The 23,392-nt window shown below is 38.4% G+C and overlaps 1 protein-coding gene across 1 annotated transcript in view; it reads left to right on the top strand.

The window, feature by feature from the left end:
* The window catches only part of LOC126444898 (uncharacterized), a 697,169-nt gene that overhangs the window by 133,416 nt on the left and 540,361 nt on the right, over nucleotides 1-23,392 (top strand). The window contains exon 3 of the mRNA XM_050090969.1: nucleotides 16,672-16,797. Within this exon, the coding sequence (XP_049946926.1) occupies nucleotides 16,672-16,797 (126 nt within the window). The remainder of the gene's footprint in view (nucleotides 1-16,671; nucleotides 16,798-23,392) is intronic.

Raw genomic sequence — 23,392 nt, 5'->3', positions numbered from 1 at the left:
CATCTTGTTTATCTTGGTTGGATGTGTACACCTGCATGATGCTTAGATGCTCCTATACTCAATGGCTGCTTCCATAGAAAGTGCTTGCTGATTGGCCGCTGTCCTACTGTGGCCATGAAACCCAAGTGCTGATTGGCTGTTGTATCACTGTACTGTAAACTGCTCTTGAATTCACTATTCAAAGTTCACGAGTCCTAGTTTATCAATCCCACATACAATATTCCTCACCCGCACGGGCACCATATGTGACATTTGCCTGCTTTATTTCCTCGTTTATTGTCCTCAGTGTCATCGTACTGCGTTGCTATACAGGCTTAAAAATTGGGGATGGCAGTTCAACACTGACTACTTTAAATGATGTAGCCGCAAGTGCATATTTACTTTTCACAGTTCTTTACTTTCACTGTTCACAAGCCCCCCAAAAATACACATTTGTATGGTCAGTGCACTATTATTTACTTTCACTGTTCACAACTCCCTAATAATACACAGTTATATGACCAGTGCTCTATTGTCTAACCAATAATACACAGTTATAGGTCCAGTGCACTATTGTCTAACTTTTGAAAAGTCTCATTAATAGGTTGCAAGCAAATATCAACATACTGCTACAATAGTTCACTGTTGAACATCCACGAGTTGTAAAAACCTAATCACACAGTTATTGCCAAATATTAAGGTATGTATTGAACAGACACTATCATTGCTTTAGTACATGGCCTATTACACTTATTTCACAGTTAAGTGGATGCATTGTTGTTGACCTAACCAATACGGGTTCCTCGTCTGATTATCTTGGGACCAAAAATCTTGCCCTTATATATCTTCACAATAATAGGTGCTGAAACTACCCATTGTTTGAAATTAAAGTTACAGAAATTACAATTAAAACATAACTTGTTCAATTAATTGAATCTGCCAAAAAATTGTGTCTTTTTAATGGTTTCTTCTACTAAAAGGATTAAACCATACTATTTGTTTAAGTCATGAAATTAACAGATATAGTTATGAAAACAATACTTTTGATAAAACTGGTAATTACTTTTCAATTAATTAAGGCCTGGCTTTGCTAACGTTTTCGAATAGAGCCATATAGATCCTTTAAGAATACTATTAGTTGTTCCTCAAAATGTTTATAATTAGTACAGAATTTATATTTCTTTATTAGTCAACAATACAATTTAAGTTATGAAACAATTACTAATTTCACCCTATAATGAAAGTATTAACTAGGAATAGGTGAAATAAATCAGAAAATCAATTACATATGTAAAACTAAGAACAAAGTTGCGTCTGGTGTTATGTTCTTTAAAACTGCAGGCCAACGTTTCTCTTTTATGGAAATGCATATTACTCTCACATATGTTAATGATAATTAGTCAAATTAAAAAAAAAAAAAAACTTAAGGAGGCAGATGGCCAAACAAGAGGGGAAGTAAAGTATCGCTGCTTGCTTCGTCACACATCGGAGAACCTCTTCCCAGAGTTCATCTCTCTCCTCACCCCTACCACTCTCTGCACTCATGCCTTCTACAAGTTTCCAAAAGTCTATAAACCCAACCACCCTAGATGCTCCATTGTGGCTGGTTGCTGTGCCCACACTGAGAAAACCTCAGCTCTCATAGACCAACACCTTCAGCCTATTACCTGCAGCATACCCTCATACATAAAATATACCAACCATTTCCTCCACAGACTCTCCACACTTCCTGTTCCTTTACCAAATGGTGGTCTGCTCCTCACTATTGATGCCACCTCCATTTACACTAACATCCCTAATGCCCATGGCCTTACTGCTGTTGAACACTACCTTTCCAAATGCCCGATGGATTCCAAATCAACAACCTCCTTCCTAGTCACCAAGACCAACTATATCCTCACCATCAATTACTTCTCCTTTGAAGGCATTACCTAAAAAAATTTCAGGGTACAACTGTTGGCACCCACATGGGCCATCTGCAGGAATCCTTCCTAAACACCCAGAATCCCAAACCCTTCAGATGGTTCAGATTCATTGACAACCTCTTAGTGATCTGGATTGAGGGTGTAGGCAGCATCTTCACATTCCTCCTGAACCTCAACACCTTCTCCCCCATTTACTTCACCTGATCCTACTCAACCCAACAAGCCATCAACCCCAATGCTGACCCTCACCTCAAAGGTGACTACATCCATACCTCTGTCCATATCAAACCTACCAAATACCAGCAATCCCTCCACTTTGACAGCTGCCACCCATTCCATACCAAGAAGTACCTTCCATACAGCCTAACCAACTGTGGCTGTTGCATCTGACTCAGTACAAGTCAGGACTGGAGCAAGTGAATTACATTCTGTGCCAGGGCTTCAGTTACCATCACCATGCTCTGGAATGAGAAATTTCCTGCCCACTATTCTCCCCACCCCCTCACAGTGGTGTACCTCTGCCCACCAAACCTACACAATATCCTCGTCCATCCCTACACAGCATCTACTCCCAACCCCTTGCTTCAAGGCTGACATTCTTGTAATAGAACTAGATACAAGACCTGTCCCATACACCCTCTACCACCACCTACTCCAGTCCGGTCACAGACATCACCTATACCATCAAAGGCAGAGCTACTTGTGAAACCATCATGTGCTCTACAAGCTCATCTGCAATCACTGTGGTGCATTCTACATGAACATGTCAACTAACAAGCTGTTTGTCTGCATAATTGGCTACCAACAAACTGTGGCCAAAAAACAACTGGATCACCATGTTGCTGAACACAACATGATACCCAACTCAACATTCTTCATTTCAATTACTGTTTCACAGCCTGTGCTATCTGGATCCTTCCCACCAACACCAGCTATTCTGAGTTGCTTAGGTGGGATTTCTCGCTGCTGTATATCTTACATTCCCGTAACCCTCCGGGACTCATTCTTATTATTCAAATTCCACGCCTATCTAGGCCTCTCCCTGTTCCCATTCCAGAACTACACAGCCCTCATTCCACCAACACACCCAGTCTTTTTACTTCTCTACTTCTCTGTTACCCACCCTCTTTTCACCACCCACCATCTAGCCTCCTGATTGCACCTAGCTGCCCTACTCTCTCTCTACCTCTTCCCTGTATGGTTCCACAGCAGGCACTTAACTATCACAAATCTTTGTTATCCTTCCCCATCACCACCCCAGCCTCTTTCTTACCCCCACCCAGTTGCCTCTTCCATCAGATACTGCTGTTTGCAGTCTGGCTTCCTCTGCCAGAGACTGTGGTCATGTGCATGTGAGTTGCATTTGTGTGAATGTGTGTGCATGTGTGTGTGTGTGTGTGTGTGTGTGTGTGTGTGTGTGTGTGTGTTTGTTTCTATTGTCTATTTTTGACAAAGGTCTTTTCAGCTGAAAGCTTATTGTGTGACAGTGTGTAAGTCTTTCTGTTGTGCATGTCTGTGACTCAGCATCTCTGTTATATGGTGAATAGCAACCATACTTGTCATAAAATTACTGTTATAAACTTATGGTAGAATTTTATTCCTTTGGTGAACAGTACATATGTTTTTGATGATCACAGTTACGGTCTTCCAAAAAAATCTGAAAGTACAACACCACAGTACAAGTAGATAATGTGCTACTAAAGAAGCTTAAGGCAAATTAGTGTGCAACATGAGTGAACAAAAATACAGTTGGTAACTTGAGTTGCTGGTCTGATGGGGTGTGGGGATGTGGGAGGAATAAATAAATAAAAAAGGACTGACTACATAGGCTTATTTCATTTCCTGATATGTTAAATAGTGAAAACATAACAGGTATGTTGGAGGGAATTTTGAACTTCAGGTTAGTGCTAAGGAGTCAAGATATTCTCAGCAGCTGATGGAATTGGGTCTGTCCAACAGTTTTATTCTGCTAAGTTATATAGCTACTTATGAAAGTTTTTTCCCCAATAACACTTCACTGCAATCATTCAGAAGTTCCATATTTATAAACAGTGACCAGCTTTTTATAGCAACTGAAGTTGGGGGGGAAAAGTGCATTGAGTGTAATCTTAATCTGCAGTTCAAGCAATATTTTATCTGCAGCATAAACAATTTATTTAAATCTAAATCTTTTGAGGAGACAGGTAAATTTTCAAGAGAACTATATACCAACCTTATTTTATTTATGGGTCAGTGAAAACATTACAAAAATAAATGAGCAATGAAAACTCTGGAAATATTAAATATCTATAAAATACCATAAAAATGAAATGGCAACAAATTATTTGACTGTCTTGTAAGTCATTATGATTATTCTTGAACTACTTGTGGCAATGACTTTAACATGAAACTTCCTGGCAGATTAAAACTGTGTGCCCGACTGAGACTCAAACTCAGGAGGAGACGGGTAGGAGACGAGATACTGGTAGAAGTGGAGGTGTGAGACCAGGCATGAGTCGTGCTTCGGTAGATCAGATGGTAGAGTACTTGCCCGCGAAAAGCAAAGGTCCCGAGTTCGAGTCTCTGTCGGGCACACAGTTTCAATCTGCCAGGTAGTTTCGTATCAGCGCACACTCTGCTGCAGAGTGAAAATCTCATTCTGGACTTTAACATGATTTTTTAAAAATGTTCTCATCAATAGTGGACTGGTTTCTGAGGCTATGACCCCCTCCTTTTTTTACATAAAAAAAATAGAGTTTCTTTGCCAGTCATTGTTTCTATTAGCAAACCAAAATGCATTTTGAAGTTTACTTGTAACCTACATGTGGTACCTACTGAAGCTGCTGAATATAAAGCAACATCCAGTTTTCTAGCAACACAAAGTTATTGTGAGTAGACGAACAAGGTTTGAGTTATCTTGCTGCTTTATCTGCATCAAAAAGTTTGTTCATATTTTGATTAAAACTTAACTTGTTGCTGCAAGTGTATGAAGTAATCACTAACGTTTATTGCTTTTTTGAAAAGAAATGAAGTGAGAATGAGTTTCTGAATTTGGTTAAAGATTTTTTCAGGCAGACATGACAAAGTAGACAACGCTCTTAACTACAGAAAATATGGCAGATGTGAATTGAATTTTCTTCAAACAAGGGGGCTTATAGCCACTTTATGAAATTTAAACTCATTGTTTTTGGGGGAGACTAAATACATATGTACCCACTGGTGCTAGTGCAGTGTTCACATATTGAACCCACCATTTACACAGAATGCTATGTTTTTCACTTAGTGACTGATGTCAAATACCTGACAAAAGGTTGCATACACAATGACTTAACACATGCAGATATTGTTAATACAGTCTCTGCATCTCTGTTGTAATGCATTTAAAAATGAGTTGGCTAGTTCAAGTTATTTTAGAGATCACAATAGTTCACTTCCATTTCTAGTTGAAGGAGAAATATGATAAAACTGTGGAAAGAAATTGTGCCATCAAAATAATAATAATTATAATTATAATTATAATTAGCACAAAGGAGCGACACAGAGAATGTTTGAAGAAATATTAAACATGAACCAAAAGTGAAGAACATTGTGAATGATAAAATAATTTCTCTATCTGCTACTTCATAAGTTTTGGCCAACTAACCTGAATAGATAACTTTCTGCACTTTCACTACCATTTGTAAGAAACAAGCCCTACATTCTTGAACAGATAACTTTAGCTTCATATCTTTTGATGTAGACTTAATACAGTAAATTATTAAGTATTCATTTAAAACAGACACATACTCAGTAGCACTTTTGAAATAAATAGTATTTTAATTTGTTCAGTTTCCATTTGTTGTTTCTCATACACTTCAAGTCAGTAGGTGAGCATTTGTATTCATCCCTGCAAATGGCAGCTTCAGTTCAGGAACAGATGCCTGACTTCTCTTCTATGGTGTGGTTGGGACATAGCTTTAGTTATTAAATAACACCAAAGATATAAAATACAACAATCTCCCATAATGAATTACTTGTAAATTTCAATATCTTTACATGGATAATGAAATTTAATCATAAACAATGATTTCATTAGTGTAAGGGTAAGTTGTTCTTTGGAATCTGCTTTTGAAACTGGAATTCACCAACACTAATTCATGAACTTCTATGAATAGTTTTGTTCTTCAATGGAACCCAGAATTCTGGGCAAGCTGGATAGCCACTTCAGTGTCAATCTGTAAATTTGGTGTTTCTTTCATCTGGCCCAATTCTGTCAAAAACTTCTTGATCCAGACAGTATCACAAGCAGCTTCACCGCCTGCCACAGCTTCAGTTTCAGTTGTGGATATGGCAACAGAAGATTGCTTTGTCCTTTATAATAGAGGTAGCTACAGCCTTAGAGTTGTTCATGTTGAAATGCTCTAATGTTTCCTCTGTTTAAAGAGTGACTTGTAGATAATGGTGCCAGCATTAAAGTAATTTTGAATTCTCATAAATCACCTACAAATCCTTGAAATTCCTATTCACTCTCAGTCGCTATTAGCCACCATCAACATAAAGGATGAAGGATATTTTCTTAAAGCTGTTCTGGATCATAAAAAGACAAGGATTAGCTTGACTCTTCTGGAAGCCCAATTTTATAAGATGATAGCTGAAATTCTCATTCAAGCAATGAGAGAATTGCTTCAATCCATAGGGATATTTCTTCAAGCAACATGCTCTCTCAGACCCATTACACATCCTTCAAATTGCTCCATGTATATGGTTTCTTTCCAATCACAAGAAGGAAACCAGTTGAAACATCAGTTTGTACAAGTTTCATCCTCAAATTTACAGAAACACTTAGCAGTGCCTGCTACAGGACTAAAGGTTTTGTCGTAGTCAACTCTTCTCCTCCGTGAAACAATGTAAAGTCTGTGTTGGAATATCAACAGTTGTAAGGAGGACAGATTGCTACTCACCATAACTGTGACACTCTGAACTGGAGACAGGCACAATAAAAAACTATTTCACATTAAGCTTTTGGCCAAAGCCTTCATCAGGAAAGAATAACACACATGCATTCACACAAGCAAGCACATCTCATGCACAAATGACCATTATCTCTGGCTGCTCAGGAAAGACAGCCCTGAGCAGCCAGAGATAGCAGTCATGCAATCTATTTCCTTTGACTCCATAACTGCACATCTCTAAGCATAAATTTGCCCCTTAGCTGAGCATGCCATGCAGCAGGCCCAAGTTTGTTTCCTAGTTGGTCAGAGACTTTCTCTCATCAGGGACTGGGTGTTGTTTTCTTCATCATCATTTCATCATCTTTGATATGCAAGTGACCTCATGTGGCAACAGGCATAAACTGAAAAGATTTGCTATTCAGTGACCGAACTTTTCCAGGTGGGCACTCCAGCCATCAATTCCATATGATCGTTTCATTTTTGGTAACCCCAAGACCACCTTCTGGGGTGATGTAATGGAGAATGTAAAAATTTATTTAAAAAGTCATTACAGCTGTATTTATTAATGTACAGATATAAAATTTTTCATGTGTAAAGTGAAAGAGCTGTTTTTAAAAGAAAAATATGATAAGATATGCAGAATTAATATTTTGCCAGAAAGTTGAATTTTTAATTTTTATTGTCTTTTTCATAAAAAGCCATAACTCAAATTCTAATCATGCAATTAATCAGGAAATTTTATTGTAGTGTCCTGAGAAGGTTATACGGCCACTGAACTACAGTCATTAATTTATGGTACAAATTGTGTCATTAAAAAAGTTTTTAATTTTGCACATCTAAAATTAACTTTTTTTCTACATGCAATCATCTAAAATTAGAATATAAATGCAGCATCTCATATTCTTGTATTTTTTAGTTCCAGGGAGACAGAAGCTCATTGGGAACAGTTTCTGAAAATGTCATATCATTAGTGCATATACTTTTTGAGAAAAGGCTTCTAATAACCAAAAAAAATGTAAAACAGAGGAAATGAGGTTCAGAGATTTTCTTCTCATACTTCTACATGTAATAAGCTTACACCAATTTTGAAATCCTCCATACTGATTCTTCTCATTGTCCAGGTTTCTTTTCTTTCCTCTTTGAATCTACTTGGCCTGTATTTGCAGGTAAGACACTGATCTATTAGCCTTCTTGACCCTGCTCTCATTGATAATGCAAAATGCTTTTGTTGTAAACACACCAGGATCTATATCAAGTCTCTTCAGCACTTAAATTCTGCAATTATTTCTGATATTGTAAGATAAAACTGCATCATAGACACCTATTTTGAGTACTTCAAGTCCACAGAATGTCCTCTTTGAGCATCTAATACAAATTAAATTATTGAAGCTTTCACTTGTATTTTGTGTCTTTACTTGAAAACATTTCCTCAATAAATCAAGGTTTGCAAAAATCTTGAATGTGGGCTTAATTGTATTCATAACAGGTTCTGGTAATGAGTGTTTGTGTAAATACATCACATTTCTGTTGTTGAACTTACTCCGATCATCTTTCAGACACAGATTGTGCATTGGAGTTTGGTCAGTGAATAATTTCTAGAAAAAATTGCCCACACAGCACACCTAATTGCCTCTAAATTATGTGTTGTCCCTGATAGCTTGCCCATAAAATAACTGAAGAGAATCAGTTTCTTTCAGAGTAAGCCTGCCTTTTCCTCCTAGTTGTTTTCCATCCTCAAGTAATTCACCATTCTTCTCTTTCAGCAAGGGATGAAGCCTACCACCAAGCCTCTTTTGAATATGGCCAACACATTCCAACTTTTTTATTGTTGTATTGTACAGATTTTTATCTGTTACAGCTTTGAATGAAGAGGAATCCCCATCACCAAGGTATTTAGTATATCTAACACCATACTAGTCCTCAGATCTGGAGAACATCCGCTCAACTGCAGCAGCCTTCATGCCCCCACTTGAGGCACTATAATTTTTAGAGCATGCTACTGCATGCTTTTTTTGCCACAGTTTTTCACTGTCTTCTTTGTTGGACATTTTCCTTGTTTCACACTGGTGGCAGTATTTAGACATAATTTCTGCATCTAAGACTTTACCTGAGTCAATACCAATAACAGATGCAACTCCGTATAGAGATGTGTAACCCCTTTTCATCCAGGTGCCATCTACAGACACACACAGGTCAGTAAAATTTGTAGGATATTCACTATCATGAGTATCTACCCCAGGATCTATTACTTTTTGATTTATTTCCACCAATTCCTCCACTGCTTTCTTCATAGAAACTTGGGCAGTATCGTGTACAGCATCAGACATTTCTTTATTTATTTCTTTAAACCTTGCACAAGGTGGAGGCATGTCCAGAAAACCACACCATAAGTTACCTCCTCCCCTGCCCTGTCCAAGGCAGCTCAGAGCATATGCTAACCTAAAATTGCTTTCATAGGTACCACCAGTGTCAGTTTTTTTTGGAGGAGAGAGATGAAAATTTATAGCCACATGAATTAAAAATTAATTTAAAATCAGAAGCTATTCCCCCTCTTCTTTCTTCAACAATAATCATGCATTCCATATTTTTACAGCTACTGGTAGCACATGAACATGAAAACTTTATAGCCTGGCAGAGAAGCTCTTAATCAATAAGTCTGAATCTAGTGGAATTCATGTCAACGTCATTCACACACCTGTGTAATTCTCCTGTCGTAAGTTTCAATGCTGAAGCTGAGAGCTTATGTTCTTCATTTCGAGTTGCTTCCACTTTTTTTATGGTAAACCAATTTCCATGAAACTTGTTTCCTAAATACAATTTTTCCACTATCTATTATGAATAAATCTTGTCTTACACATAAAGGTTTGTGAATTCAACCTTCCACCTACTAACATGTGTTAGTATTGTCAGAACATAAATAAACCACATGCAAGAAAGTTTTCAGGCAAAGATACAGATGTCAGCCAGAGATGTAGATGTCAGCCAAAGGTATTGAAAGAAAATAGCATTCACACTGACAAAAATTCCGCTGAAGCAAGCAGTTTCCCAAATGTTGGAAAAGGTGGGAATGGCTGCCAGCGTTCAGTTAATCAGTTTAACAATTTAAAGGCATTTCTAAAGCTGATATCACCATAAAATTCATACACAACATTGATTAAACTGTATAGATAAAGAAAAAATATTTTTGAAAAATCTATTTTTTTGGACCAAAATCCATTACATCCCCTTAAGTACAACCTACACTGAGCTTTATTACTATTTATCTTAGTATGTTTTAAGGGCTTTTACTTAAATGAAATTTAATTGTAACATATTATACCAAGAACAATGTATTTGTGATAAATTATCAATGCACTGTTGTACTGAAATGGCGTACCTTGATAAAACATAAGTTACAATACAGAAACAACAAAATACAATGAAAGCCAATATTAAATCTTGAAAGGAACAAGTGAGAGACCTCACATGACCTGACCTGAATGTGTTTTAGTTTCCTTATTTAGACACTCATCAAATGAAAAGAAGAACACGTCAATGGTCTCTGATTAGCTGCTCCAAGCAGATGACATGTATTGTGTGATTACAAATTATGTATCACAGGTAGCAAATATATTTAAAAGCCATTTATTAAATATAGAAGAAAATAGAGGGACAAACATTTCAAGAGAAAAATCAGAGCACTATTTTGAAAAGTTACTCCCATAAAAATCAGTCATCTGAATGTATCAACAACTTCTACTTCTGAAATTAAGAACTTTAAATATTCTCTCAAAAATAAAAGCTCGTGTGGATCTGATGGTGTTTTCAATAGAACATTAAAGATTAGTTCCCATATAATAAGTCCTTTTTTATCTGTAATATATAATGCATCACTAAATCTACCATTTTTGAAGAAATAGTTGAAATATACTGTAGTTAAATCACTGTTTCAGAAAGATGATAAGAGACATGCCAAAAACTAACATCCTGCTTCACTACTAGCACCACTTTCCAAAATTTTTGAGAGGGTGATATATTCTAGGATAGTATATCACCTGAGCATCAGTAATAGCCTCAGAAAATCAGAGTCTGAGTGGATGTCAGAAGAGTTGTTCTACTGAGAATACCATTTACATATTCACTCACCAAATTTAAGAAGCACTAAATAACATAATAGCTGAGGTTGTTATTTTCTATGATCTATTGAAGGCACTTGACTCCGTTAATTGCAATATTCTACTATATAAACTGAAGTCTTTTGGAATGATGGTATAGCCAACCAAAAGAATGCAGAAAGTTGTACTTAGAAATTCAACAAATGTAGTCTGGTGTCGCTATTCTATTTGAGGGGAAGTCATGTTTGTCATTCCCAAAGGCTCAGTCTTAGGTCTGCTATTATTCATCATACACTCCTGGAAATTGAAATAAGAACACCGTGAATTCATTGTCCCAGGAAGGGGAAACTTTATTGACACATTCCTGGGGTCAGATACATCACATGATCACACTGACAAAACCACAGGCACATAGACACAGGCAACAGAGCACGAACAATGTCGGCACTAGTACAGTGTATATCCACCTTTCGCAGCAATGCAGGCTGCTATTCTCCCATGGAGACGATCGTAGAGATGCTGGATGTAGTCCTGTGGAACGGCTTGCCATGCCATTTCCACCTGGCGCCTCAATTGGACCAACGTTCGTGCTGGACGTGCAGACCGCGTGAGACGACGCTTCATCCAGTCCCAAACATGCTCAATGGGGGACAGATCCAGAGATCTTGCTGGCCAGGGTAGTTGACTTACACCTTCTAGAGCACGTTCGGTGGCACGGGATACATGCGGACGTGCATTGTCCTGTTGGAACAGCAAGTTCCCTTGCTGGTCTAGGAATGGTAGAACGATGGGTTCGATGACGGTTTGGATGTACCGTGCACTATTCAGTGTCCCCTCGACGATCACCAGTGGTGTACGGCCAGTGTAGGAGATCGCTCCCCACACCATGATGCCGGGTGTTGGCCCTGTGTGCCTCGGTCTATGCAGTCCTGATTGTGGCGCTCACCTGCACGGCGCCAAACACGCATATGACCATCATTGGCACCAAGGCAGAAGCGACTCTCATCGCTGAAGATGACACGTCTCCATTCGTCCCTCCATTCACGCCTGTCGCGACACCACTGGAGGCGGGCTGCACGATGTTGGGGCGTGAGTGGAAGACGGCCTAACGGTGTTCGGGACTGTAGCCCAGCTTCATGGAGATGGTTGCGAATGGTCCTCGCCGATACGTCAGGAGCAACAGTGTCCTCTAATTTGCTGGGAAGTGGCGGTGCGGTCCCCTACGGCACTGCGTAGGATCCTACGCTCTTGGCGTGCATCCGTGCTTCACTGCGGTCCGGTCCCAGGTCGATGGGCACGTGCACCTTCTGCCGACCACTGGCGACAACATTGATGAACTGTGGAGACCTCACGCCCCACGTGTTGAGCAATTCAGCGGTACGTCCACCCAGCCTCCCGCATGCCCACTATACGCCCTCGCTCAAAGTCCGTCAACTGCACATACGGTTCACGTCCACGCTGTCGCGGCATGCTACCAGTGTTAAAGACTGCGATGGAGCTCCGTATACCACAGCAAACTGGCTGACACTGACGGCGGCGGTGCACAAATGCTGCGCAGCTAGCGCCATTCGATGGCCAACACCGCGGTTCCTGGTGTGTCCGCTGTGCCGTGCATGTGATCATTGCTTGTACAGCCCTCTCGCAGTGTCCGGAGCAAGTATGGTGGGTCTGACACACCGGTGTCAATGTGTTCTTTTTTCCATTTCCAGGAGTGTATATGTAAATGATCTCCTGACTAATGTTCAACAAATAGAATCAGTTATTTTTGCAGATGACAATAGTATTGTAATCAATCCAGAAAAAATGGTAAAGAAGGTTCTTCGCAGTATCATTCACTGGTGTTCTGCTAATGGACTTAACCTCAACTTATGAAAGATACAACATATTCAGTGCTGCACATCTATGGGTACTACACCAATAATAAATGCAAACCATCTCACAGGCTGCACACTCTTATAAACACATGCTTTTGGGACCTGATATCAATATACAGTGTTTGAATATGCAACATACATTGCCACCACTGTTCAGCGGTCGTCAAGCAGTGAGCTACTACTCACACAGTGTGTCTCAGTGTACTGTAATCGATGGATTCATTCTACTCTTTCACTACAAACATTTTTCACAGCCACAGCTGTACCACCAACACGGTCCACTTACTTCCCAAATTTTGTAACCAACCTACTTGGCCAAATGATCTCACATTACATGCTCATATTTGTAGAAGATGATTTATGTTATGTCATAATTTGGGCAGATTTACTATCATGAAAATGAAACAGCCCCTGTGTTTAAAAGCTTGCTAGAGAAGTGTTTAGGCAGACATATTCCTGATGAATCCACACTTACAGAACATTATGTCAGCAGCATTTATGAGAATTGTTTGGCATTAATTTGAGACATAACTCAGGATGGTACTACATGGGTCACAATCGATGAGACAACGGACACTCAAGGATGGTGCATTGGCAATGCAGTAATAGGATGACTGTATGGAGATGAACTGGGCAAATCCTTTCTGTTGGCACTGAAGAACTTCCTGAATCTAACTACTAAGCATCAGCAAAGCATTTTAAGTTTTCCTATTAATTACCAATACTGTTCCTTATATGATTAAAGCTGCAGATGTCCTGTTATGTTTTATATCCTAAAACGATCCATATAATGTGTTTGGCACCTGGAATAAATAGATCTGCAGAATGCATAAATGTAAATTACAAAAATGTTGATAGTTTAATATCAAATGTGAAAAAAATATTTTTGGGAACTTCCAGTAGGATCTCGAAATTTAAAGAGATGTTACCCCAACATTATTTTACCACCAGAACCAAAACTTCTAACGTTTTTGATGACTAAGAGTGTGTGAAGTGTATGTGCAAACTTCCCACTTCTCTTACACGAGTTGACTTACTTGGGAATGCGCAGCTTCGAACGTCGTCCTGTCAGGACACCTTCGTTCTGGAAATCTGTCTTGATAAAAACGTACTGCACCACGGCTATGGCCCCATGCTAATCCATACATCAAATGGGCATCTGCCAACTCCGCATTTGTAAACATTGCACTGACTGCAAAACCACGTTCATTATGAACACTAACCTGTTGATGCTACGTACTGATGTGCTTGATTCTAGTACTGTAGAGCAATGGGTCGCATGTCAACACAAGCACCAAAGTCAACATTACCTTACTTCAATTGGGCCAACTGGTGGTGAATCGAGGAAGTACAGTACATACTGACGAAACTAAAATGAGCTCTAACATGGAAATTAAGCATTTTCGGACACATGTCCAAATAACATCTTTTCTTTATTTGTGTGTGAAGAATGTTTCCTGAAAGTTTGGTCATACCTTTTTGTAACATCCTGTATATCACATCTCATAAAAGGTAAAAAAAAAAAAAAAACTTTCTGCATTATGTATAAAATTATGTATCATATTATCACAATTATGTAATGATTCATACAAAATCATATTTTCTATTAATCTAATATTCTTAGCAGTTTATTAATCTGCACCCAGGTTTGCATAGACCAACTGGATAAGAGATTACTTTCAAAGAATAGCTTAGTAGCTCCACTACATGTGGAGAGCGTTGGCTGCTATCAGCATTACAATTGAGACCACCGCTGACTAGAGCGGAGCATGAAGGTGACTTAAATGCTTATCAGGCATGATCCTCTAACAACTAAAGATGACTTCTTCCAAATACTTAGCAGGCACACTCCTCCAGAGACTGCATCGGCTGCTGTTGACATTACAATTGAGACCACCGCATTACAATTGAGACCACCGCTGACTAGAGCGGAGTATGAAGGTGACTTAAATGCTTATTGGGCATGATCCTTCTTCCAAATACTTAGCAGCTGATCTTCTTTTCTGGATAGCTGGCTTCTGGAATCTCTACAACCCACAACAAATGGTGGAAGTCACAGGAACCTTTAAGACTTCTCTCTCTTTGTGAAATAATGAGGTACTCGAAGAATACTTTTCAGCAACTATTGGTATATTTGAACTTCCACAAAGAACAAAATTCACATTTCTCACGTAAACAATTGATTTCTTGTAAGTCACCTGTGTTGTCTCACATTAAGTTACATTTACAACAGAGTTGGTTTTATAACCATGACTCTATTATACAGGAATCATACACGTATCTTGCCTCTAGCAAGTTCAAGTTAAAAGTTACAAAAAATCTTTTTACACTCAATTGTTCTTTTGTCACTAACAACAATCACAGTTATAAAACAGCATAGAATAATACTGAAGTTCCTTGGTGCTGCCGTTTGCTTTCATTACGTCTTCCATGGACTGACTGACAAGCACTTGTCGGTGCCGTTCGATCGCCGTGTCTACCGTTTTCGTACGACGCACTTCAAACCTGCACACACAGACAGGTTACACACAGCAGATAGGGCACCTTTCTCCCACTCACATCTAAAATATCATGTGTTTGAGACAGTGGAAGGCCAAGTGATTCTAGAATTTGAGCGGAAATTCTCGAAACACTACGTACTGAGATGTTGGAGTACATGGACAGAAGCAGTTGAATACTATGTTGAGCATTTCAGTGACATTAAAACAGTTATTTTTCAATTTGAAGATGACCCTGCTTGTGTTTTAAATGGAAAAGAACCTCTTGAAAGTGATACTCTAAAGATTGATTTAGGGTACATGAAAAGCAGTTGCTAGTTTTCATTGCATCAGATTAAGCCATTGGAAAACCCTTCAACATTACTGAAAGCCAATGTGAAGATTATTGAAGGCATTAATATGACAATTAGCTAAGCAAAAGGATCCATTGATGAGTTAAAGCAAAAATTGAACTACCTACTTGAGAAAAATAAAAGATTTAATCTGCTGACAAAAATTAACAGTACACTGTACAGAAGAATAGCTGACAAACTTGACATGCCATAATCACTTTTAGGATTGTGCAAATTTAAGTTTGCTCCAATCACATCCTGAAACGCTGAAAGATCTTTCAGTCAGCACAAAGCGTTGTTCCATTCAAACAGAAATAGTTTTGATTAAAAAAAGTGTGATTGTGTATTATAACAATACAAATAATGCCAGTGAGGCTGAACAAGCATAATATTGTTTGTATTTGGTATAATAAAGTGTGGTTTATTTGAAAATTGTAGTTTTTTTGTCTCCATGTTTTTTCCATATTTTATATTTTTAAGCCCATATTATATGTACACATTGTCATTTTTAATATATTTTTGTCCATCACTATACATAAGATATGCTCCTTGCTATTTCGTTATGAGGTTATATTGTCTGTAAACAGTAAAAGCTGGCAATTGTAGTCCAAGTAATTCTACAATCTTATGAACAGAAGAGGCTCAGTCAAAGATGTATGGGCCACATGATATTACTAATGTACCGGTAGTTTGTAAGATATTTGTATTCCATGAAATGTTAACTCCAAAGAAGCTGTCGCTAATCCATTAACAGCCAAGTTCTGTGGAATGCTATTCCTGCTTTGTGTGTGTGATAGTGTCAGTGGAGTTTCCAAACATAGTAGAGATGCAGACCACTGGTTGACAAAATCATTTAAGCACATCTGAGATATGGTCATATTGGTAGGATGTTACTCACAAAGCCAAAATCAGATCTTAATCTTAAAGGTGATCTAAACCAATTCTGCTGTGGAGTTGCAAACACCTTTGTTGAAGTAAAGATTAATTGTGGAAAAATATTGATATTTTAAAAAAAGATTCTATCATTTGTTTGCTCAAAACATTTTTCATTTTTTGCAGAGAATGAAGTCGCTGCTGTCACAGATAGATGAAATGAAGCAAAAATTGATGGAAAAAGAAAGAGAAGCTGAAGTGGGTGGACCAGCTGTGCAGACTCTTCAGGAAGAAAACAACAAAATTAGAAATGTATGTGTTCATATTTTATTTCACATATGTTACCAACAACAGAAACATCTCATAAAAATTTGTCCCTATTATACTGTTATTGTAGCAAATTTTCATGATTTCAACAAGCAAGATTCCACTAGAATATGGGCATGGACATGGGTGAGAAATTTATACCAGAGATAGGGGGAAAAACAGGACAGAAAAAATAATAAATGAGGCTAGTTGTAGTAATTATCACATATATATAATAAAAACATCCCCTTATCAATTATTTTATCTACTATAACAAAAATACAAAATTATACATATGGAGTTTCTGTGAATGTTACGTAAGTTCCTCTGTACGTATGTCTTCAGTGTAAATTCTGATCAATGTATCCTTATTGTTTTACAATTTTTTTATTACCAGGATTTATATGAATGGGAAGTGTTGCACTGAGAAGTACCAGTGAAATATTTATCAATTCTTTTTGATATGGTCATTGCATAATTGATATTTATTAACTGAACATTCATTTCATTTGGAACTGATATCCATAATCAACATCAGCAAAGTTGACTCTCGTAGAGATGGTTATGCTTTGTATTCATTGTGGCATGAAAGCTAACAGGTTTTGATTGTCATCTGGAGGAATTTCTTCCCATGCCTGAAATACGTATTGAAGCGTGTTAGTTCATGAGTATGTAAATATCTTCCCACCACATCTCACATGTGTATTAAGAGTAATAAATCTAGAGATCAGGCAGGCAAGTCAAGGATCTCTACATCTCTGAAGGAAATTGTGTTCAGAACTTCAGTGTGTGGCCTTGCTTCATCAGGAATTTCCATCTGGCACCCTGCTTGTACCATACTGATGAGCAGTCTGCCTCCCTTCAACAATTACCAAAGCAGTCTGTTAACATATATCTAATGGCTCCCCATACTTTGCTTCAAGGTGCTGGAGAGGCATGGATCTCAAGAATCTATGGACTGTTACTAGGTCTACATCTACATCTATGTCTACATAGATACTCAGCAAGGCACTGTTAAGGTGCATGGTGGAGGGTACCCTGTACCACTGCTTGTCATTTCCCCTCCTGCTCCACTTGCAAATAGAGCGATGGAAGAATGACTGTATGAGCTCTAATTTCTCATATCTTATACCTTATCATTGTGGTCCTTATGCATGATGTATGTTAGTATGATCAGATTTGTTTGGCAGTCAGCTTCAAATTTCTCTTCTCTAAATTTACTCAGTAGTGTTTCCCTACAGGGATTCCCATTTGAGTTCCCAAAGCATCTCCGTAACACTTAAGTTTTGCCTAACCTACCGGTAACAAACCTAGGAGCCCTCATCTTAATTGCTTCAATGCCTTCCTCCAATCTGGCCTGGTATGGATCCTAAAGACTCAAGCATTACAATAGAATAGGTCGCACTAGCATACTATATGAAGTATATTTTACAGGTGAACCACTAAAATTCCCCCAAAAAACTGAAGTTGACCATTTGTCTTCCCTCTTACTGTTTTCATGTGCTCATTCCCCCTCACATCGCTTTGCAGTGTTACACTTAGATATTTAAACAACGTGACTCTGTCAAGCTGGACACTAGATATATTATATCTGAACATTACAGGTTTGTTCTTCCTATTACTCTGCATTAACTTACATTTTTCCACATTTAGGGTAGCTGCCATTCATCCCACCAACTGGAAATTTTGTCTAAGTCATCTTGTATCTTCCTACAGTGACTTAATATCAACACCTTACCATACCCCATGGCATCATCAGCAAACAACCACAGGCTGCTGCCCACCCTGTCTGTCAAATTGTTTATGTATACAGAGAACACCCGTGATCTATCACCCATCTCTGGGACACTCCTGACGATACCCTTGTCTCTGATAAACACATGCCTTTGGGGACAACATGCTGGTTTCTATTATTTGAGAAGTCTTTGATCCACTCACATGTCTGTGAACTTGTTTCATAAGCTTGTACCTTCATTAACAGTCCAAAAAGGCGCACTGCATCAAATGCTTTCTGGAAATCTAGGAATCTGCCTCTTGCCCTTCTTCCATAGTTCTCAGTATATCATGTGAGAAAAGAGCAAGCTGAGTTTTGAATGAGTGATGCTTTATAAAACCATGCTAATTCATGGACAGAAGCTGATTAGCCCCAGGAAAGTTTATTACAATGGAACTGAGAATATGTTCAAGGATTCTGCTGCAAACAGAAGCTAGGAATATTGGTCTGTAATTTTGTGGTCTGTTCTTTTACCTTTCTTACGTACTGAAGCCACCTGTGCTTTTTTCCAGTTGCTTGGGACTTTTTGCTGGGCGAGAGATTCATGGTAAATGCAAGCTAGAGAAAGGGGCCTATGCTGTTGAGTACTCTGTGTAAAATCAAACTGGGATTACTTTTAGACCTTGTGATTTATTTGTTTTCAAATGTTTAAGTTGTTTCTATACCCCAGGTATGCCTATTTCTATGTCATTCGATGGACAAATAATGGTATTTTTCTATGGTTCTCAAGTGTGAATGATTTCTTGAATGTGAAATTTAAAACTTTCATTTTGCTATCTTCAACTGCTACACCAGACTGGGACTGAATGGAAGCCTTAGACACATTTAACAAATTTACATACACTCAGAATTTTCTTGGGTTCTCTGCTGGATCTTTTGTTAAGGTGTGATGGCGGTAGTTGTATGCTTCGCACATAGATCTTTTGGCAGACACATGAATCTCTACTAACCTTTTCTTGTCATTGCTTGTGTGTGCCCTTTTGAACCTGGAGTCCAGCAGCTTCTTCTTCCTCTGCATCTTACGAATTTTGTTATCAAACCATGGTGGGTCTTTTCCATCATTAGTCCACTTACTAGACACATAACTCTCCAGATTTACAATCTGGTTAAACTTTGTCCCTAATTCCTCTATATCCATATTACTGGTACTAAGTGATGCCATTTCACTGGCTAAGTAAAATGGTAATAGCTGCTTATCTGCTCTATCTAGCAGAAACACTCTCCTAGCCTTCTTGATTAATTTATTAACTTCCATAATCATAGTTGCTATAATGATATCATAATCACTAACCCCATTTCTATACTGACATTGTCAATAAGGTCCAGCCTATTCGTAGCTACCAGGTCTATGATATTTCCACTGCATGTGAGCTGCCAAGCTAGCTGTCCAAGGCAATTTTCAGAAAACATGTTCAAAAGAATTTCGCATGGCTGTCTGTCTGTACCCCCCATAATCCACAGACATCCCAGTCTACAGTTGGCAGGTTCAAGTTATCTCCAACTAGTACTGTTGATCTGAATATTTACAGGCTATTGACAGTATACTTTCTTTGAATGACTCTAGAACTTCCACAGTGGAAATGGGTGGTTGGTAGAAACATCCAACAGTTAACTTCATTTCACTTACACTTGTTGTATATGACCATATGACTTCAATGTCACATTCAACTTTGACCTCAATAGAGACAATGACTCACTAAATATCTTACAGTTTTCCTCTTCAGGTTTCATCCTGCGGTCAGTCACAAGAATTTGAGCATGAGACCTTTCCTGTAGGATTGTAAATTTGGGAACTTTATTATAAATACTTTGACAGTTTACTGATGAAATTGTGACAGTTGAACTGTCTTTATTCCAAACGCCGTTTGACTTCCCTTGCTGTGAATTGAGTGGTGAGTCTTCATCAGAGCACCTCAAACTACTGCCTACCCAAAACAAACCTCACGTGCACTCCACAATTACTCTGCTACCCGAGTATCTGCTTCCTTCGTGTAGTGCACCCCTGACCTATCAAGAGGAGTCCTACAAGTCCTCATCATCCATATCCATGTTGACAGCAATCTGGCCTTCACAAACAGAAGCAAGTCACATTACTGAACGCCACAGAATGCCTTTGAATGTCCAAGTTGACTCTGGCTTTACATTGTAATTTTAGATCTCACCCCCATTTGCAGTAATCTCTTCCCAACAGTTTGTGGTGACACTCTTCCTATAACCTCTGTTCCTATTTCAGTCATTGTCATCTTTCTGTTCATTAGAGCCAACTGAACAGTTCTGTGATCTTCTGTTACAGTAGTTCTACAACGAATGTTGCCTACTTTTATTGCCAAACTGTTGTCTTGAGTACATCTTGTCACCATCTGTTCTGCACTCATTACATTACACAGGTAGTTTGGAAACTATAAAGTGGCAGTTTCAGTGGGGGTGTTTTTAACTATGATTGTATAAGATACTGGTTGAAGTCAGGCCTAAACTACATTGTGTGTGACACTGACAAGCACAGCAAGCATTTCTGCCATTGATGTTACCAAAAGATTTTTGTGTGTTTCACTTCACTTTACCATGCACTTCACAGCAGTCTGGGAGTGTAGGTGGGATGCAGAATATTGTGCATAGCTCATTGTTTCTTTTTATGATTTTGAAGTGAATGAAAAGACTAATCCCAGTCAGTGAAGGGGTTCAAGCATTAGACCCTTGAGACCAAAAGAGATAGGCAATCCATATGGTCATGGTTCAGTTCTGTTTTTGCCATAGAACAACTCATGGGTGCGGGCCATCAGCCCTTCAAGAGGGAGACTAAGCTTACTTCCCTGCCTCTCCCTTTGGGCAATCTTAAGTTTTTATTTATTTACTCTTGTGGGCAACTGCCAAAGAGTCAATACTGTAACTGTCTATGCCAAAAGTGGCCAATGATTCTGCACACATGTGAGATCTTTCACTTGTGCAGATCTCCTTCATCTGACTGCACAGTACCCTCACCTCCACACATATTGTCTCAGCAGGAAGATGGAAAAATGCAAACATTTCACATTAGATGGCAATTCAGTCAGAATAGGAACACTAATTGGCTTGCATGAAGCTTGGGTTCACATTTGTCAACTAATAGATCACAAATAAAACCAATTTTCAGTATTATTCAGCTATTTGTGGCTCACTGGAGACTAGATAAAGTTAAGTTTATATTTGGGACACAGGAAAATACTGACAGTTTTGCATAATTTTGTTACTGAGGTAGCCACAAAATGGTGACTTATTTAGTTCCACCATAAAGAAAAAAAAGGAAAAAAAAAATCCTGGGCACTTGTAATGTAACATAATTTGTCTTTAAAATGGGAATTACACTGCAGATCAATTAGTTCCATCTGCACAAGCATGGTTTGCATTCATCTAAAATGGCAAATGGTCTAGAAAACAGTTCAAGGACAGAAGATATGATAATAGCAGTTTAGAAAACTGCACATTTAGAAAGCTGTTCCCATAAATCTTTCAATGACACAATGAATTCCTCTAAATTTGTGTTTTGATAACTTCCAGAGAGATTACACAGATTGGGAGGTGGTGGTTTATTCTTTGTTGGAAATTGTTCCTTGCACATTACAGTTTTTGTTTCATATGTTTACGTTTTCTGTGTCAAATCAGACATAAGTTGCTTCTCATCTTGGAACACAATGTGCAGTCAATTTCACTATAATGTAACGTCTTCAATCCCTTCCAGATCTTCTGATTTCTGTTTCTGCTTTCCTTTTCCCTTCAGAAATTCAATGATAGCAAGTTTTAGACCTAAATATTGTTCCAAGCATAACCTCAACATAACCAGTATATTTTATTTTGCAGTAATAGGAGATATTAAGTCAAAACCACAGACAAGTCCAAATACAAAGGCAGGGTCATCAGTAAAGTACCATACTCAGAACTGGAAGCATGTTTGTTATTGACACTAACATATAACCAAATAGGGCTCAACTTCTGGATGGAAATTGCCGCTTAGAAAAACACAGATTATTCCAGGAAGCTGGTATTTATATGACCATCAAGTATTCCAGAATATGTGAAAATTACAAATATGAGATATTTAAAAAAATGTTAAAGAAACAATAAGTACACAGTAACAAATAATTAAAGGTGGTTGTGTTACAACTGGTGACCTGCAGCATATAAACCACTAACTCTAACCACCGGACTACACTGTGTGCAACAGAACTTGCAGCATGTCTCCCTCTCAGGCATAAATTGTGACCTGCTGTTTCAATAATTTTCATTGGTGCTGATTACAGCTACATCTAGACCTGAATCTTATCAGTGGTTCTCTGTATGGTGGCACTGGCATACCCTACATCATTTTAGATGCTTTGTTACATCCTCTTCCCATTTGTGGTTGCCCCTTCTGTCAAAGCTTTGCAACTGTTGAGTGGCTCTAAGTTTCCTTAATACTACCAATGTTGATCTGCATTTCTGGACTTTAGTAGTGCTTCATACAGAGGACATGGTCCCTGGACTTTTGTCTTCTTGATTAAGGATCGTAATCCTTGTCAGCCTGTGTGACATCTGACAAGCAACAAAGAATACAATGCAAGTCAAAGTAGTGATTTAGGAACTTTTCCAGTAATCTACACAGATTTAAAAATCAAAACCAAGCGTCCTGGACTGTATTTCACAGATTGGTGTTTAGCGCTGGGTGTAAAAAATGTTCAAATGTGTGTGAAATATTATGGGACTTAACTGCTAAGGTCATCAATCCCTAAGCTTACACACTACTTAACGTAAATTATCCTAAGGACTAACACACATACACCCATGCCCGAGGGAGGACTCGAACCTCTGCCGGGA

The sequence above is a fragment of the Schistocerca serialis genome, chromosome 1 (assembly GCF_023864345.2).
Source record: "Schistocerca serialis cubense isolate TAMUIC-IGC-003099 chromosome 1, iqSchSeri2.2, whole genome shotgun sequence".
Taxonomy (NCBI): Eukaryota; Metazoa; Arthropoda; class Insecta; order Orthoptera; family Acrididae; genus Schistocerca; species Schistocerca serialis.
The sequence above is the reverse complement of the archived record's forward strand: the minus strand, read 5'-3'. Positions and strand labels throughout refer to the sequence as shown.